Source organism: Macadamia integrifolia, chromosome 14 (genome assembly GCF_013358625.1).
Source record: "Macadamia integrifolia cultivar HAES 741 chromosome 14, SCU_Mint_v3, whole genome shotgun sequence".
NCBI classification, from domain to species: Eukaryota; Viridiplantae; Streptophyta; class Magnoliopsida; order Proteales; family Proteaceae; genus Macadamia; species Macadamia integrifolia.
In genome coordinates, this window is record NC_056570.1 from 13,574,390 (window position 1) to 13,594,892 (window position 20,503).

The window sequence follows — 20,503 nt, forward strand, 5'->3', positions numbered from 1 at the left end:
TTGGATTTCCAATTTGGTCTTGATTGGGAGAGATAGGGAGATAAAATAGGAAGCTTTTCATTCCTTTCTTTTTTTTCTTTTTTTTTTTTTTCTTTTCTTCGAACGTGGGCAGCCTCTCTTGGACGATTTCTACTCTTGATTGATTTGGACAATCTTTTATTTCATGTGGAAATCTCATCCATGCCCTTGACCTTTAAGTGGAATGTAGGAGATAGAGAATCTTCAACCACATCTCCAAAAAAATAGGAGATCTTGTGTTCAACGCCCAAGGAGAGAGAGTGGCACCCAAGGTGGCCCCTCCTACTTTGTTGGAATCTGGACTAACTCTTATTCCCATGGGACAACTACAGAAGGGTTGGGCATGCATCTCGGTTATGTTCTGGTTCATTATTCTTTTTCTGACCCAAAAAGAATAATCACGTGTACGAGTTCCAAAGAAAATGTGTATTTTTAATGCAACACATCCATCTTGCTTAGAATTCCATCCTCTTCATAGCCATGAAAAGAAATGGGACCTCTTTACATTTAAAATTTGAGATATGATGCCCGATAGTCCTTAAGGCCTTTTAAATACAAAACTTACAAAAAGAGAGTAAAACCCAAGGTAGCTCCATTCTAAGTATGTAAAATGCATGCTTTACTACCTAAGATTTCACACATTAGTGTGCTCATCAGACCCCTCAAAGTAGTGGGGTCCACAGAGGAAAAATACCAAATCTGGGCATTCTATTAGCACAACTGGCTAGTTGGTTAGCCAGGGCCTATCCCACCGATTAGCCCTTTTTGGCTTCCCTGTTGTCCTGCCTTCTACCTATGATATCCTATCATGTGTGGGCCCTTCTCCACACCTAAATCATCAATTCCCCCATCTTTCCATTACTTCCACTTATCCCCCCCATTCTTTTCATTATATTTTAGCTTCTGGCTATAATTCACTATCACCACCTTCAAGACTAAGAGAGTTCTGAACTTAGGATGTTACACATAATCGGTATTTATTTAAGTGGGCATGTTCCTTAAGTATGTATGTTAGAGATAGTTTTCATGCGTGATGTAAAGTGTGGCAATCCCTTTTTAGTAGATTGATGTAGTAGAACTTTTAAATGTTGTAATTATTATTTGGGATAATATTATTAATTTTTTTAGAAAGCGCCTTGCACTGCATATCTGTGAGGGCAACGACCGGATGGGGTGGGGTTGGCCCTCTCTTCTCGATGTTTCCATGGACCCCATGCCACTGCATCCTCGCTCGGGTACACATGGGGGGCCTATTTCATTGGTTGTCGAAGTGGAGGGGGTATAGAGTTATGTGGGAGACATACTCCCTTCCAAAACATTTTCCATGGTTATTCCTGTACCACATGCATTACTAAATTATTACATGTATACACTACCATAATGTGAATAAAAAAACTACATTATGCTATGTCAGTGAGTTATTATACCTGAGCTTGACCCCTATTTTGGGTCAAGAGGAGTGGAGCCGTTGATGAAATGATTATGGATCTTCTTATGAGTTTTCCCGGCTTAGAAGCAAGTGGCTTTGACATCTAACTTCCTTTCTTCAGAGATGTTGACCATAGTGGTCCTTCGGGTATTTGGACAGAGATTCATCTTAGGAGAGTGATTATTGACCTGAGACTTAGTGGAATTTTGACAGAGCTTTGGCTAGGGAAGTGCTATAAAGGACTAAGGCTTTGGCGACACTTCGGCAGAGCTTTGGCTAGGGAAGTGTAATAAAGGACTAAAGGCTTTGGTGGCACTTTGGTAGAGCTTTAGCTAGGGAATGCTACTAAAGATCTAAGGCTTTGTGTTTGAGATTTAAAAGCAATCGCAAGCATACGGATCATCGTAGCAACAGGTCAAACATAAGGAGGCAACCACTTTATTTTAGGCTTCTTCTAGTAATGCGAAAGTGAACAGATTGAGGATTGTGATCTACTTCTAACTTCCACCCTAGAACACATGCATCTAAAAGAATGTCCTAACCAACAACTAAGGAAATTGGAATTACAATTGAAATTAAAAACCTAACCATTCAAAGCAAATAATTAAAAAGCAATAAAGAAAAAGTAAAAGAAATGTGCTTAAATAAAATAAATAAAATAAATAAAATAAATAAAATAAATAAAATAAATAAAATAAAAGGGGAATAAAGCTAGAGGGAGGCACATAAGTAGGTATCTCTAATTAGCCCGAGGAACACATCGCCAATAGTACAAGCTTCTCTACTTGACCAGAGAGTACTCTTACAAGGGCTTATCTACTTAGCTTTAGGGAAAGGGAGGCAATATAAAAAAAGAAAAAGAAAAAGTAAAAGGATGGTTTCATGGTTAGAGAGAGGTAAAGCCAAAACATCATCTAGCCAAGGACCTAGGGGGAAAGGGAAAGCATCAAAGTAAAACTTAAAATTAAAACCCTAAATTAAGAATGATGGGTAGCAAGAAGAGGGGATGAGAAGGGGGGGTGAGAAGACTAATGTAGAAGCCTACCTACTTGAACTTCAATCCATGAATTAAAAATTTGATTGATTTGAAATTCTGTCAGCCCTAAAAACCAGATCTGTAATAAACCAAATCTGAAATTGCTAGGCCTGGAGAATACAAATCTCAAAGAAAAACTTGCACTTGAAAAGAGATGCTCCAAAGCTTGGTTCTTGTCACCAAGATCTAAGCCATGAACTAGAGATTTAAAATTATTACAACTTGAATAACTTGAATAGCATAAACAATAAAAGTAAAAGACATTGCATTAACTAAATAAAACCAATCACAAAAGTGTTTAAAGCAAAATCAAAGGAGACTAGAACTAGAGAAAGAGCTCAACTAAAACTAGAGAATAAAAGAACTAGAGAAGGACTAAAAGAGGACGCCCTTCCCCCCCTTGGTCGACTCTCTTTTATAGGGAATAGGGGAATTCTTGTTTCCTAAAAAGTGGGATATTCTTGAGATCCTTGGTGATGAGGTGGAGGGTAGGAGAGCAGAGAGAAAAAGAGAGAACATATGATAGAGGTGATATCCCACTTGGCCGATTTTCTCTTCTTGCTTTGATCGATTTGGACAATCTTCTATTTTAATTGAAAATTCCATCCATGCCCTCGGTCTTTAAGTAAGTGGAAAGTAGAAGATCTTCAACAAATCTCCAAAAAATAGGAGAGAGAAAGTCTTCAATGTATAAGGGGAGCAAAGAGGCTGTAGCGCCCAAGTGTGTGGGTCCCTCCATCTTTGTTGGCATCTGCACAATCTCTTATACCCCTGGGACAACTATAGAAGGGTTGGGCCTGCATCTTGGTTTTGTTCTGGTCCATTATTCTTTTTCTAGACCGAAAATAATAGTCACGTGTACAGGTGCCAAAACGAATGTATACTTCTAATGCAACACATTTATCTTGCATATAATTTCATCCCCTTTGCAGCCATGAAAAGAAACATGACCTCTTTATGTGTAAAATTGGAGATATAACACCCAATAGTTCTTAAGGCCTTTAAATACAAAACCTACAAAAAGGAAGAAAAACCCAGGGTAGCTCCATTCTAAGTATGTAAAATGCATGTTTTACTACCTAAGATTTCACACATAAAGGTGCTCATCAAAATTCCCCCACATTTATACTTTGCTAGTCGTCGAGCAAAACAAAAAGAATAAAAAGTAAACAATAAAAAACCTAAGTCACTTTCGTAGGAATCATGATTGCACTTAACATGTGCAACCAGCCTTTAAACCACTAGAGGACGAGTTGTATCTTGTGGGTGTTTGCAGTGAATATACACCCAAAATTTAGAAAAAAAAAATCCCAACCTTGGCTAAAGGTAAGGGCCATATTGATCCAGAGCAAAAATAATTCCTCTTATACTTGATATAGGGACCCCCACACTTGAATTTTTATTACCCCATATCAATTCCAGGCACCAGCATATTTCTTAATTCAGAACTCACCTTGTCTCTTCCAAAACATCCTTATCCTAAGGCAAGACCACTTGTGAAATAATAGGGAACTAAAGACTAAGGGGTTGGAGTGTTTTTGACTAAACATGTTTCCAAGGCATTGATGACATTTGCACATACTTTTCTGCTGTGTGGTTTTATTTCTCTCTCTCTCTCTCTCTCTTTTTTTTAATGATAAACTCTATCCTACTCCACTACTGTTGGCTTGAATGAAAAGGTGGAGCAAACACCAGACACCCAAGTTACTATGTAGCTTCGGTTTTTGCATATGCCCACATAGATAGTGATGCTAGAGTTCTTTCAGAAATTTCTTCCCTAAGAGGTTCGATCAAGATACCATGCTTCCTGAGGCGCAATGCTCTGTATAGTTCCAAGGAAATCAACTCTTACTATTCTTTTATATCACTTTCCACCCTTCATTCAAAATTGTGTATTTGTCAACTCATGCCAATCTAAAAAGAAGGTCTCAACTCCAAATCAAGAGTACAAGGAACCCATAGACTTCCATATGGCCAACATTGTAAAACAAGGGTCTCTTATTTTTTAAAAGAGAGTACCACCTCAAGCCACAACTTGTTTCTTTTTTCTCACCAGGGTTTTTATGCATTCAAGATGGGTACTTTAATCAAAATTATTACTTTCATACATCAAGCAACCAAGTGGTATGATCATTAGCCAAAGGCCAAAATAGGACTTCATCCTTAGCAAGCTCAAAAACAAAAAGAAAAGCAAACAAAAACAAAGGGGAAAAAACAAAAAACAAGAAGAAACTGGTTTCCCTCCCCCACACTTAAGTCATGCAATATCCACAATGCATGGAAAGAATTAAAAGAAATGACAATGCAAGGGGGTAATACCTGGGTAAAAGTTAGTCATATGTGTAAAGATGTTCATGGAGATCCATGAACTCTTCACTAGCTGCAAGAGGAAGCTCAAGGAATGGTTTTAAATGCTGACCATTAACCTTCGAAATTATCTCTGTTCCTGGATTCAAAATCTCCATAGTCCAATGGGGATATATATTATATACAATAAACGAGCCATCCCATCGGGATATAAGCTTACCAGGGAAAAGGTGCAATAGAGAATTGTACAATAATACCTTATCACCAATTGTAAAAGATTTGTGAAGAATATGCTTATCATGGAAAGCTGTGGTCTTCTCCTTGTAAATCTTGGAACTTTCATAGGCATTATTCCTAATTTCCTCGAACTCAAATAGTTGGAGCCTACGATGAATACCCACATCAGACAAATCAAAGTTGAGGTTTTTGATTGCCCAAAAGGCCTTATGCTCCAATTCAACTGGTAAGACGACTTTCCCACACACCAAACGGTAGGGAGGCTGATTAAGGTTAGTCTCGAATGTAGGCCGATGGGCCCACAAGGCAACAATGAGCCTAGGGACCAATCCTAACGGTTGGGATTAACAGTTTTTTCCAAAATTTGTTTGATTTTCCTATTATACACCTCCACTTGGCCACTAGTTTGGGGGTGATAAGGGGTAGCTAACTTATGGCTGATCCCCTACTTTTTCATCAAGGTCTCAAAAGGTTGATTACAAAAATGAGTACCTCTATCACTAATTATAGCACGTGGTGTACCAAAGCAGGAAAAGATGTTTTTTTCTGAGAAACTTGACCACCACTTTGTGGTCATTAGATTTACAAGGTATGGCCTCTATCCATTTAGAAACATAATCAACGGCCAAAAGTATGTATAAATTCCCAAAGGAATTAGGTAATGGTCCTATGAAATCGATGCCCCATGCATCAAAGATCTCAATTACCCAAATAGGGTTGAGGGGCATCATATTCCTTTTATTGACACGGCTGAAAGACTGACTGACGGGAAAAGCCTTACAAAAATCAAAGGCATCACAAAAAAGAGTGGGCCAATAAAATCCGCATTGGAGTACCTTTGTGGCAATCTTCTTAGGGCCAAAGTGTCCACCACATGCATGATCATGGAAAATATATAAAATTGAGTGTTGCTCATGATCTGGCACACAACATCTGATAATTTGGTCATGATAAACTTTAAAAAGATAAGGGTCGTTCCAAAAGAAATGCTTGATTTGGGAAAGGAATCGTTACCTATCTTGGGTGGACCAGTGATCTAGAGTCACACCCGAAACTAAGAAGTTGACAATGTCAGCAGACCATGGTTCACTGGACATTGTAAGTAACTATTCATCTGGAAAATTCTCATTGAGTGGAGAATTGACAGTCAAAGAATTGGGAAGTTGGGATAAATGGTTTGCAACTAGGTTTTCAACCCTTTTCTTATCCCTAATTTCCAAATCAAACTCTTCGAAAAGTAAAACCCACCTAATGAGACGGGCTTTGGCATCCTTCTACTGAACAAAGTATTTAAGAGTGGAATGATCAGTGTACACCATAGTTGTCAAGGCGTTTTTTTAGGGGCAGGGCGAGGGACGCCATTGTGTACATAGGAAAGGCGTCGCTTTTGGTGTTAAGGCATCAAAAAGGCGTCGCCTTTGGCGCCTTGGACGACTTTGTATAAAAGGCGTACGCCTTGTGTGTGTTTTTTTTTCCTTCCACTTAAGTATTTTTTTTATATTCTAATTGTAAATTTTTCTTTTGATGAAGTACAGGTTTTTAAATGGTGTGAGATGCATGGAATCATTTTACCCCCCTTAAGTGAACAAAAAATAAAAAAATAAAAAAATAAAAAGGTTTGGTGGTGGGGGGAAATATAACGTGAAAGGGTTAGAATTTAAAACCCTCCACTGTTTTTCTCTCTTGATGAAGTTTGTCTCTCTGTCGATTAAGTTCTCTACACCTGTCAACCTAGAGAACCTGCGTTGGATTCATTGATTCGACCGATTGAGATTGAAGTTGGACTTGCCTGAAATCCCTCATTCCCTCCTTTGTTTCGACTTCAGGTATGTTTGCAATTGATTTTTTCCCCTCCTTCCTACTTTGTCTTCTGCTTCTTCGTTTGTGAGTTGCGACTGGTTTTTTTCCCCTCTTCTTCCTCTGCTTCTTTTTCGTCTGTGGCTATTTTTTTCCTCTCTTCTTCCTCTACTTCTTCTTCGTCTGCGACTGGTTTTTTTTTCCCCTCTTCTTCCTCTGCTTCTTCTTCGTCTGTTGCTTCTTCATCTGCATCTGTTTTTTTTTTCCTCTCTTCTTCCTCTGCTTCTTCTTCGTCTACGACTCATTTTTTTTTCCTCTCTTATTCCTCTGCTTCTTCTTCATCTGCGGTTGGTTTTTTTTCCCTCACGTCTTCCTCTGCTTCTTCTTCATTTGCGTCTTTTTTTTTCTTTGCTTCTTCTTCGCCTGCGTCTGGTTTTTTTTTTCTCTCTTCTTCCTGTCTCTTCTTCCTCCTTTGCTTCGTCTATCCTAGCAGCCCTGCTGTTAGTGGCTAGTGTTTTTTTTTTCCTTAGTTATTATTTTTTAGTTTGTAGAGTACATTAGTGGTAGTGCAATGCTTCTTCTCTTATGAATTTTTTTTACTACTATTGACTGTTGTGCATTAGTGCAATTTTTTATTTTTTATTTTTTGTTAGTTTCTCTGGTTGTTGTTCCTTATGTTTGTGTAGTTTATTCAAATAGATATGGCTACTAGTGGTAGTGGCAGGCCTACTGCTAGTATGGGAGCATCAACATATGATCCAAGCAAAGATCCAACTAGGAAGGCCAAATCAAAAGACCCCGGGTGGAAGTATGGATATTGGCCAGATCTTAATGATAAGAACTTAGTGCGATGTACACTTTGTGAAAAAGATGCCAAAGGAGGAATCAAAAGGCTTAAGCAACATTTAATTGGTGGGTATGGAGATATATCAAAGTGCCCAAAAACAACTGCAGCAATCGCTATAGAGATGCATGAAGCTATCATGCGAAATCAGAAGAGGAAGCCTGATGTATTTGATGAGGATTATTCTGTTGATCATCAGAAGGGAGAGGATTTGCCTAAAGAAATAGAAAGTAGAGGGCAACTCCAGTCTGGTGCACCAAGGCCCCCAACTATAGACTCCTCAATAAGGAAGCTTGTGCCAAGCTTTAGGACAGCTTCCAAAAGAAATAAAGCTAATGTTATTACACCAGTGATAGTAAAGGGTCCGATAGATTCTTATCTTCGATGGACTCCTGAAGAAATAGTTGGTGAGAGGAGGTCTAAAGGTTCTACCCAGACAACAATACAAAGAAGCTTAAGATCAAATGCAGACAGAAAGAAAACTAATGCATATGCTGTAAAATGGTTTTATGAAGCTGGCATCCCATTCAATACAGTCAAGTTAAGGAGCTTTGAGGAGATGGTTGAATCCATTGCGCAGTTTGGGTCAGGATATAAGCCCCCTTCTTACTATGAGTTGAGAGTGCCCTTGTTATAGGATGAAAAAGCTCAGATTGACTGTATTAAGAAGAAATATGAAGATTATTGGAAAAGGTACGGGTGCACTCCTATGTCTGACGGGTGGACTGACAAGAGAGGTAGACACTTGATTAATTTCCTTGTCAATTGTCCATTGGGGACTTATTTTATGGGCTCTGTAGATATATCTAGTGATTCTCAATATGCGGACATGTTATTTCAACTACTTGATAGTAAAATTGAAGAAATTGGAGAGGATAATGTGGTACAAGTAGTTACAGACAATGCAACTAATTATGTTGCAGCTGGTAGAATGTTGATGCAAAAATGGAGTAAGCTTTATTGGACTCCTTGTGCAGCTTATTGTTTGGTCCTCATGTTAGAGGACATTGGCAAGTTGAAAGTTTATAAAACAACAATAGAGAGGGCAAAAACAATGACAAGTTTTATCTACAGACATTACAAACTTGTTGATGCTTTGAGAAAAAGGACAAATGGGATAGATCTGGTGAGGTCTGGAGTTACAAGATTTGCTACCTCATTCTTGACACTACAAAGTTTGTACAAGAACAAGGATGCCTTGAAGCAATTATTTGTATCTGATGATTGGAATAGTTCTAAGTTGTCCAAGACAGAGGCAGGTAAGAAAGTACTTGAGACAATACTTGCACAAACATTCTGGAACTGTGTACTAGATTGCTTAAGAGCATCCCAACCAATTTTAGTTGTTTTGAGGTTAGTAGATGGTGATGAGAGGCCTGCATTGCCTGAAGTTTATTTGGCAATGGAAATAGCAAAAAAAAGGATAAAAGTAAATTTTGCCAACAAAGAACGGTCATGGAAGAAGGTGTTAGCAATTATTGATGACCATTGGGAGGTCCAAATAGATCGACCTTTATATGCTGCTGGCTTTTACCTAAATGCTAGCAAATATTTTGACTACATCAATGATGAGAGACTCCCTTTTGAAGAATCATGTAAAATACAAGATGCATGTATGATCTTGTATATTAGTTTGTAATTATACTTTTTACATCTATTTCTTGACTTAAATAAAGAGTATTTATGGATTCAGATTCACACCAAGAAGAGGAATGGACTAGAACATTAGCGCTTGAATGATCTAGTCTATATCCAATATAATCGTCGGCTTCATTCAAGGTTCCAAGAAAGAAGGGAAAAGGGCAGCAATTGTGATCCATTAATTCTTGATGAAATGAATTGGAGTAGTGAATGGATAACAGGGGATCAAGAAGATGGAGATTTAGTCCATCCTGGAGACGACCTCACATGGGAGATGTTGATAGAGCCAAGTAAAATATCATGTTCATGGACTCATGGTCTATGATGGACTTTGTGGATCTCGTTTTGGGCATCATAGAGGTAAGTATATCTAACTACATACTTAAATAGTTAAATATTATATTATTTATAATATTTCATTAGGAATTATATGTTGTTATGCACTTATGCCTTTTGTTTTATTTATAGTTTTTTTTTTATGAATAATTTTTTTATTTTTTGTTGTGTATTCTCATGTTAGAAAATATATCACTTTGCAATTTGCATTGATATGAATTTCATGTTGAATGTTGATTCTTGTATCTTGATATTGCTTAAAGTGTGTATTTTTTCCCTTGATGTTGCTTAAAGTCGTGCTTCTTGTATTTTGATATAACTTAAAGGCTTGATTTTTTACAAGCAATTTAAAATTAAGTATATCATTGTTATACAGTTATACTAGATATTATAGATATATTAAAAAAATAGTAACGTCTTTTTTGGCGCCGTATTCGCCGTAAGGCGGGCGCCTTCTCGCCTAAGCGCTTAGACAGCCCTCCAGCGCCTTGGTTCGCCTTGGCGCCATGACAACTATGCACCAATTCCTTCAGCCTTATCAAACACAAGACAAATCTCCATGACGAAGACAATCGCAGCAGCCATTAATTTGTTTTTCAAAATCATTAGGCTTTAGGAGCCTCTTTTCTTTATTTATAATGTTAATGGGAGAGGGAATTAAAAATAGAAGATTCTTCAAAAAAGAAACCAAATATTCTCCTAATACAATAGTTATTAAAAATTGAAATTAGAAACTAGTTGAAAAAGGAAACTAACTACTAATGACTTGACTCAATTAATAACTTGACTCTTAAAATATAACTCAAATCAAGCCCAACTAAAAAGGAAACTAATGAAAATGGAAACTAACTAGTAATCCCGTACTCAATCTTAAAGCTCCCCTTTTAGACCCGTAAAAGTGGTCTATTACACTCAAAACACATGAGATCAACGGATAACATGTATGAACCCAATCCTAGGCTTATTCCTAATAAAACAAGCTTATTTTGGTAATTAATCTGCATAGGGGGCTTTATGACGAGGGTATTCTGTGATGATGAAATTATCCAGATGCTTATTAGGGGGTTTTATAAGACCAGAATCAGATTAAAAAATAAATAAATTTCTATCTGAAAAAGGGAAATCTACCATTTTGTTTAAACATATTAGCAAAGGAAAATCCAATGCAATGTTCCTGAAGGAAAAAAAAGAGTAAAAAACCAGAGACAGAGAGAGATCAAGATAGCATTATTCAAGAACTTTAAAGTTCATCATAATCATCTTAGAACTCTCCCATGAAATCATCCATGTCCGTGTGAGCCCATCGTTTAATCATGCAAAGAAAGACCCCAAAGAAAAAACTTCGACGAAAAAAAAATCATAATACAAAAAGCCACCCACAAACTCGAGTTTTGAGGCGGAAACCTGAATCAAAGACAAGATGAAAGGTAATAAATAAGAAAAGACAAGGAAAACGAGGAGTATGAACTATGAACAAAATCAACACACCTTGCTGAAGAAACAAAGATCTTCGGCCAAATACCAATGGCCGAAATCAACAGCAAAAGAAAATAGAAGGAGAAATAAAGAGAAGAAAGAAGACATACAGACTTACTTGAGATGGGAGAGGAAACCGAAGGAGCTGGAGTTGGAGTCACGGCTAGAGTTGCAAAGCTGCCTTGGCTGGAGTCACGATGGTTTCCTTAGCTGGAGTTGCTGTCACGGCTAATTGCAAATCGTATTATAGAAGAAGGAGGAGAGGCAGCGGTTAGATTTTGAAATATATCAGAGAGAAAGCGGGATTGGGAAAATTTAGCCCGAAGACTCCTAATTTTATACTTTCCATTCAAATACTAAAACCCTAACTATAGTGGCGATAAAGATCAGCGCCGCTGCTCTCTCACTGTGAAAACCACCTCTAATGCATACTTTTTAGAAGCGATTTAATAAAATCGCCCCTAATTCTTTATTTTTAGTGGTAGGTGAAAAAACCCACCTCTAAATTAGCCCCTAATTCTTTATTTTTAGTGGTGGGTGCAAAAACCGCCCCTAATTCTTTAGTTTTAGTGGCATAAAATAAATCCACCCCTACAGGACATATGATACCTTATATTTTAATTAGAAAAATTATATCTATTGGGGCAGACACAAAATACCATCCCTATTGTATCACTTTAGAGTAATAAATAAACCGACCCTATTGTATCACATTTAGAGGCCAATAAATAAAATTGCCCCTAAATAATACCATTTAGTGACAGATAAATAAAATCGCACCTAATTAATACCCTATGCAGTAGATAAATAAAACCGCCCGTAAAACCATATATTTAGTGGTGGAAGAAAAAAACCACCCCTAAATCAGCCCCTATTGACCTTTTTTTTTGTAGTGATATATAACGTGCCCTAATATCAATAATAAAGCATTAAACCATCTGAAGTAGATCTTCCTAAGCTTCAATGTTAAATGATTCTAATTCCTCATACGTTTGTCGAAGCCTCTCCGTCTCAAGTTTAATGTCTACCATAGGTAAGTCACCAAGTTTTTCTAAATCAATGGGCTTTCTGTCTTTAAGTATTTGACTTTTTTTTACTTCTCCTTCATCAAATAATTCGTCGAATATATACCAAGTCTTCTAACATTTCTTTGGGCTAATCTATTTTTTTTCTTTGTTTGTGCTGCATCTCAAGCACTTCAATTATTCTCACAAGGAGAGGAACTACAAGATTTGTTCAAGATTCTACAAGCACCAGAAAATTCACATACAAAATTTGCTTTCAAATCCCTACAAATCATCACAACTAGATAAATATAAAATGCTACATTTAATAATAAAAAAAGTAACAATAAACTAATTAGCTTAGACACATACTTCATGGTTAGTTTTCATCATTGTCTACCCTGTTATATTGAACAACAATGGGCTCTTCATACGATAATCAACTACTTCTTATATGAATTTCTCACGATCTTTTAGATGAACCATAGTGTCTATAATTAATTCTTGTGCAATCATAAGTTTAGTTCCGTCAATATCAATTTGATCATCATATATAATAGAAGGATTTAAAATTGTAGCAAACACATGAACATGGCTAATAATGTTCTTCTCTTCAAAAAAAAAAAATAATAATAATAATAATGTTCTTCTCCACCCTAACATTAAACAAATCCATTATGATTAAATACTTCACTCATTCATTCTCCATAAATTTTTATAACGTTTATTTTTCATTTTTTGTTGCTTCACATAATTAACTTATAGTAGAACCCTCTGAATCAACAAGGCAAAAAATGAGAATAAGTGACTTTATAAAAGAAACAACCTTCTTTACCCCCTCCCAAAATGCATCTGATTGACTGATCTCAACAGTTCTTGCTGTCTTTTCAACTTTGTTTAACTGAAAGGCTCTATATTCAGATGATGCAACTAAAAGCCTTAACTCATCTTCAAATATAATAAGAGATTAATGCGTAAAAAGTAAGTAGCAAACCTTATCTCGAAAGCCTACTTGATATTTTTATTGTTTGTAAATTTCCTTAATAATGTTAAAAAACCTGTGTACTTGTGAATATAATCCACTATAAGTTTCTCATCTTCAATGACATCCTCACTCATTTAACTTTTTTTGTGGATATCTTTCAAAAGCAAATTGATTTTATGTACAACACAATTTATCCTATATATGTGATGTCATTTTTTCGCCAATATATCACTACAAGAAAAAAAGTTAGAATCATTATCTGAAACAAAATGCATAACATTTTTTGGTGTAACCATTTACTGACATTAAAAATTTCATTAAAGAGAAATGTTGAAGTTAATCTATCTACACCACATTCAATTTATTGAAAAACAGCATCACAAAGAGAGTAGACGATCACATTGACTCACTACCTCTTCTTTATGTCAGTCAAAGAATCAGATATAATTATTAACCTATGATACCTCATGTTGCATTTATGCTGTTAACAAATTTCATGGCATCTACCCTTTTTTTTTAAGGATTCGAGTGGACACAAGGATTATTATAAATAGATATAATGTAACTTGTCCCATATGTGCAACCCTCATCATTTCAATAAAAGAACTTGCATGAATGACATTAGGGATGTTAGTAACATAATAAGGTAGGTTACGTTTGGAAAAATAACAAAATGGTGAAAAGGTAAAATTCAATGAAAAAGGGTACATTATGGACTTTTTGATGGGGTAATTTAGATATTTCATTTTATTTTATTAGAATTCACAATTATATTGAAAAGTGACATCTAAAATGGCATTTCCTTCATTTCAAAACACTCCTTGTTTTACAGCTTACCCCTTTCTCTTCTGGCAGGATTGAGCTCTTGAAGTCGATCTCTAATTCATAGTCTACTTGCATCATTTTCAAAAATCCATCGCTTGAACCTCATATAGCCATAAAATACTCTTTCTTCATCAAATAGACGAATATCTCGTATCTCCTACCTTGACCTCTAGGAGCCTTGAGGTGTTTACGACTATTGGGAGTGGTGGAGGTGCCATCAAAATGAGTGATGAGTTGTTGCTGAGGTGAGTTGATTCATCAGGAACCACGATATGTGAGGTTTCTGTTGAGGTCCATTTTTAAAACCTTTGTTGTGAGTTCTTCTATAAATGCCACTGTCCAAATCGTTGTTGCAAGTTTGCAACTATCTTTCTGCTGCTTGTTCCCCAACCCACACGAGAGCATCGTCACCCCGAGAGTAGGAGGCGTTGCCCTCATAAGCAATAAAAGTAAACCCATTTTTCTTGGGTGCCTTTCTCTATTTCATTTCCATTAAGTCTCTCTTTCTCTGTTTCTCTACTTTTCATTATTACACATAAAATTTCTATTTTTTTAGTGGATTATTGCTGATTTTTGCATCTATAATCGTGGATGATTACTGCTCTTTGTAATAGTTGTTAGTACCAAGTATTACCATCTAAGGGCAAGATTAGAAAATTTAATTTTGTTGTTCTTGTTGCAGAGCTCTTTAGGGTTCAATTTCTCAAAACTATCTCATGGCCTATGAATACTAAATATACTTTTCAATGAGGAGCTCTGCAACAGATACATTCTCTTAACGGTTCTTTTAATTGGTTTAGGAAGGTCATTTTCCCTGCTTCTAGATTTTAAGGTAGAAGGATAAGATTGTTCAGAAAATGAGTTTCCCAGACATTATGTCTTCACCTATATCGTCGTTGTTCTTGTCCTCCAAGAATTTTCTTAATTTCTCTGTTTCAGATGAATTGTAAATAAACTTTGTGCAGCCTTATGGGCTGGGGTGGTTTTGAGTTTAACATATATAAGTTGAACCTAAATATAAATTTTTAAATCCTCCAGCTGTTTCGATGTTATCTCCAGGATCCTCAAGAATTGTCGGAGACAAGAGATGCTGGGTAGATGATTTTGGGGAAGATTGGTCAGTTCAATTACCATTTAACCCTTTATTACTAATTTTAATTGATTTTTCTTTTCTTGATTTTTTTTTAAAAATTTGGATAACTAATGTGAGGTTACTTAATTAACCTTTAAATTTATTCACAATCATATTCTTTATTGTTGTTTTAAGAGGGTAATAGGTGTCTTGTTATGTTTGGATAAATAACATACCTTTGTTACGTTAATAATTTCCCATAACATTAATAGAAATGTTATTATTGACAAAAAATTCGGTGACCAATATGTTTAAAAACTTCTTGTCTTTTTATTAGCCATCTCTACCACCATGGGTTGATGGGTATTCCTACCCTTTTGCATAGAAGGTGTGCTGGTTGTGGAACCCATTTCACTTTCTAAAGTATCACATCATTCTCTTTTTAGTAGATATAATTGAATTTAATTCGACAAGGGCATCAACTTAAATATACTCAGGAACTTGAGTGTAATTTTGAATATTACTATCAACTTGGCAAACCAAATGGACCTTCACTCTTGAAACACTCCCAGAGAAATTAAATCCACAATCTTTACACGTAAAATGATCCAAACCATGTTTCTTTACAAATTATTATTATTTTAATCAATGACATTCGGAACTGGTGTGATGACTTATTTCACTAAACATTTTGTTATGCAATTGTTGTTATTTTCTTAGATTGAAAATGTAGTTTTGGATTACATGGGAGAGCAAGGGCATGCAATAAAAATAATCATAGTAATAATTTTGTCACACCCCAATTCCAGGAGACCCAACTTACCATTAGGAATACCGGCGGTGTGAGTAAGACACGTACCTGTCTTACAAACCTATCAGGATCTCTGATAGTAGTACCTTAACATTTTCACAATTTCACACCACAAACCAACGTAAGGAGTAGAATCAGAGTATAGTAGCGGAATTATAAATAAAATGAAAAAACATCTAATGATAATATAATAGCAATAACCAAGTTATTCTGTTACATTCATCCATGATATATAATATAATCTCAAAAAAAATATACAATCCACGGCTATACCCAAAAGAATCAAAGTATGATGTACAATCTCACAGTGTGGCGTGTGCATAGTGGTTGCAAGCACAGTCCTGATCATGCTCCTCCGCTTCTGGCATCCACTAGTCGCTCACACCATACTCCGACCCAGAAGATACTGGGTCACCCACCATTGGCACCACGGTTTCTGTATCATCATCTAAAAAGGGGTGTATGCATGGGATGAGCTTTCCAACTCGCTCAGTGAGGGGTGGGGTCAAGCACATCCAAGCAAGACAATAGCAGTAATAATTTATGATGCATGATTGTGAAAATTAAACACATAGTCCATGATACTCGTGATGTAGTTTATTTATTTATTATCCACCTAACAATACAAACTAAGTATGGTAAATGCTACTACGACACATTAGGCTATATCTTTCGTCTCTAAACTTTCATCGACTACGCAAGGATACAAACCCTAGCCATGAATAGAAGCTTGTCGGTCCCTGTATGCATCCATGGGTCACCCAGCAAACCCCTGATAACCCCCTCTTGATAGTCATGACACCGGTACATCATCGGTCACACCACATAAGTTCCTCCCCTCGAGCAACAATCGCATCGTACCGTGGGTGTGGCATTCTGAAAAGGCACATCGAACATACCACAATGGGTTATCTAACACCTCAACCCCTGTTGGCAAGGGTTCATAGCATAGGGAGTGATACCTAACCACATATATGGTACATGCCTTCATAGTGATACAGTTAGTATGAATTACATAGTACCGATAAGACCTTGGCCACAAAGTGTAATCCATCTCCAAATACAGTCCCGGGTACACGATACCAGCTAGGCCTTGGCCACAAAGTGAAACCCGATACCGTTTACCTAATCTAGCATAATATCATAATTGAGTATGAACTACGTGACATCAGTACCAATCATTGGCCACGAAGCGCATCCATTTCCAAATGCAGTCCCAGGGTACACGATACCAACGAGACCTTGGCCACAAAGTGTAACCCGCGACTACAACTAACTCTAATGCACATAATCAATGCATGAATGCAACATCCATATGGCAATCATGACACCGGTACCACCTCAGCCACGCCAGATTCTGTCTCACTCACACAACCAAACACACGGTGATCACGATATCGGTACCACCTTGGCCACACCAGATCTCGTCATACATCTCCATACAGTTCATATCATGATCGTAAAATGACAAATGTAACATATCATCATCGTATTTAAGCAATTACAATTACATATATAATTCTAAGCATGTGAGTAATTTAATAATAATAAACATTCCAAAAATAAACACAGTCCATCCCTCACTTAGTTTATGATCGGGTGTATTCGGATTCAAGTACAGCCACCAATCGATCAAATCAATTCCAGCTTTGGGGCATGTGGGAATCATTGTCCTAGACACAAATGGAATCGTACATCAGTACACATCGGGAGCATCGGGAAGGACCCATATAGGCCACCTCCAAAGGGTACAGACACTATCCCCAAGTGACAGTATTGTCACCAGAAACCATAGTTAGCAAATTCGGATTTGGGAATTATTCGGACGGAGAATTATTCGGAATAATTCGACTGGTCAATTTAAGGGTTCGGTAAAAAAAGCGGTCAAAAAAACAGACAAAATAAAAATCGGATTCAAACGTTTTTTTTTTTATAATTTATTGTATCTTTTTTATTTATCAAGTAATTAACTTGATATGTACACCTAGAAATAGCAAATTACTGTAGTTCAAATATACAATACAATAAAAAACTAGGAAAAAGCTGTCATTGGGTGATGGAAACAATAGTTATAGTAACCCAATATCTAAAGAAATTGTCCTGTAGGAATATAAAAGTTTAAAATCACATCATTCAATCCATGGCTCACCTAGTTCCATGATTCCATCATCCATGCTTAAAAGGAAAAACTATTCTAAATAAAGCAAAACATCCACAAAAGCATAACAAAAGTTATTACATCACCACAACTTAAGTACTTAACTAAATTCGATAATACTATCTGAGGGTTGAGTCTCGCTCTCAGTAAAACTAGCACTTGCACCAAATAGCAAGTCTTCAGCGATGCTATCATCCACATCATCCAATAATCTCTTTACCTCTTTATCAACGCCCTCAATGCTCTGATCAAAATCATTGACACTAATATTGTCAAGATTAATGGGTAGCATGTTTTTTGGTTCAAGTTCACCCCTCTTTTCCATCATCAACTAATTCATTCTGACGTAGACTAAATCATCTAACATCGCCACTGACAATCTATTCCTCTTTTTTGTTTGTGCTGCATCCCAGACACTCCAATTCTCTCATAAGACGAAGAACTACATGGTTGGCTCAATATTCGAATGGCATACTTCTGTATGATAGGAATAGCATCACCTTGCATATGCCACCAAACCCCTGTTATTGGTAAAAGAATATATATATATATATATATAAATATACAATTTTAAATGACAAGTAATTTTCATATAAGAAAGAGTAAACTAAAAGTTTTAAAAAGAAAGTAATTATTACACTTACGAGGATGACTAGTTTCCATCAGCGTCTTGGCACTAGGAGTAAAAACAGTGCTAGACTTCATGTGGTATATTGCCAATTGTCCATAATATTCTCTCCTCTCATCTTGTGGAACCAATATCCCACCAATGAAATCTGTTACTTCTTTCAATTAAGGAATCTTTTTGAATCTTTCACTCAAAAAATAAGTAGGATTGAAAACAACAGTTGCATAGTGAATGGTACTTGAAATGTTTTCATCCCTTCTCTTATCAAAGATATCCAAAATTTGGTTATACCGATGGTCAACCTCATAAAGCCTTTCCAATACCTCTCTGGCTCTTTCCATTGCTTCATACAAATATCCTGATGTAGCCCCATCACCATCAACCAAACGAAGAACTCGAATGATTGGTTCCATAAATCTCAAAATCTCTTTTGAATCATTCCAAAACGACTCCCTTTGAATAGTGTACACTACTCTATCTACTTTAATAGATCTATAATTTCTTAGACTCCTCCACTCAGCTGATGCAACTAGGAGTCTAAGCTTCTCTTCCACTTCAACAATTGACTAAAGCATTAAAAAGTTTGAAGCAAATCTAGTTTTGCAAGGATATTTTAGGTCCTTGTTTGTGAAACTCCTCATCAATTGTAAGACAATTATTCACTTGTACAAGTAGTCAATAATTCTTTTTGCCTCATCAAAAATTTCTTAAACCCAAAAAACCTTTTCATAGATGTCCTTCAACATTAGATTGATACCATGGGCTGCACATTGAGTCTTAAACAACCAACGATACTTTCCAATAAGCATATCAAGTGCATTGGAATAATTGGATGCATTGTCTGAAATTATTTGAACCACTAAATTTTGGCCAACACTTTGAATCTCTCTATCAAGAATATCAAATATATAAGGACCAGTCAATCTAGCATGAGAACACTCCTCTAACCTCAGAAAGAGAGCACCACCCGGGGAATAAGCAATCACATTAAGAAAAGACTGCTTTTTCAAATCAGTCCATATATCAGACATAATTGTGCAACCAGTTTGTTTCCAACAAAATTTTACTTCTTCAGCATTTTTTTCAAGGTCCTTTCTTGCTTTAGGGATTATTCTTCCACGAAGGGTTCCATAACTTGGAATAGGAACACTAGGACCATAACGGGTTGTGCACTTCACAAACTTGATAAAAGCATCCGATTGAACAACATTGAAAGAAATGCTATTTTTAATAAATAAGTCACGCAAACATTTCTCCCAAGTTGGTTTGTCCATCTTAGGGATCATTTCCTCCATTGTAGACTGCCTTTGACTAGTTGTAGTTAAAGGAGTCAAAGGAGAGGAACCAACTATACTCTCACCACTGGTACAACTCTTACGCTTTTTACTACTTGATTCAGAATTAATAGCAAGAAGAGCTTCTGCTTGGACATCATCAGATACTTTCTCACAAGGTGCAACATCATGACCACTAACCTTAGCTAAATGATACTTGAGGCGAGTGACCCCTCCATAAACTTGTTTTTCACAAAATTCGCATTTGAAATGTGAACTATCAAGTGGCTCAGCATGTTGCCAAAACTTATCTTTTTGTCTCCCCATTTTTCCTATTTGTTGAAAGTTGAAACACAAAAAAAACAACATAAAAATCATTTCATATGAACAAGCAAATAAATCATATTAATAATTACAAAGAAAACATACCAAGAATACCAAGATTTTTGCATTATGAGTAGAACATACTAACAAAAACTCATTCGGTTACTGTGCTGTGCAATATAGTTTAGTTCACAATTTCATTCAATTAAAAAAAAATCCAAACCTATGAAACAGAACTACAGAACTATAGTTACATAATAGAACAACAATCAAATGCAAATTTAACACAGAGAAGGCAGTT

The 20,503-nt window shown here is 36.3% G+C and overlaps 1 protein-coding gene across 1 annotated transcript; it reads right to left on the reverse strand.

The window, feature by feature from the left end:
* Positions 1-18,076: 18,076 nt before the first annotated feature.
* LOC122060641 lies at positions 18,077-20,205 on the reverse strand. The gene is made up of 3 exons (XM_042623766.1): positions 19,327-20,205; positions 18,928-19,170; positions 18,077-18,220 (listed from the first exon to the last, which is right to left on the reverse strand). The coding sequence occupies exons 1-3, from the start codon at positions 20,203-20,205 to the stop codon at positions 18,077-18,079; spliced, it is 1,266 nt and encodes a 421-aa protein (XP_042479700.1).
* Positions 20,206-20,503: the final 298 nt, after the last annotated feature.

Excerpts from the sequence above, each read along its gene's own strand:
- LOC122060641 (XM_042623766.1), bottom strand. The coding sequence starts at position 20,205 with ATGGGGAGACAAAAAGATAAGTTTTGGCAACATGCTGAGCCACTTGAT. Across the intron at positions 19,171-19,326 it reads TGAAGGACATCTATGAAAAG|TCAATTGTTGAAGTGGAAGA; the intron begins GTTTTTTGGGTT and ends TTAATGCTTTAG. Across the intron at positions 18,221-18,927 it reads CAATGGAAAGAGCCAGAGAG|AGCATTGAGGGCGTTGATAA; the intron begins GTATTGGAAAGG and ends GATTTTGATCAG.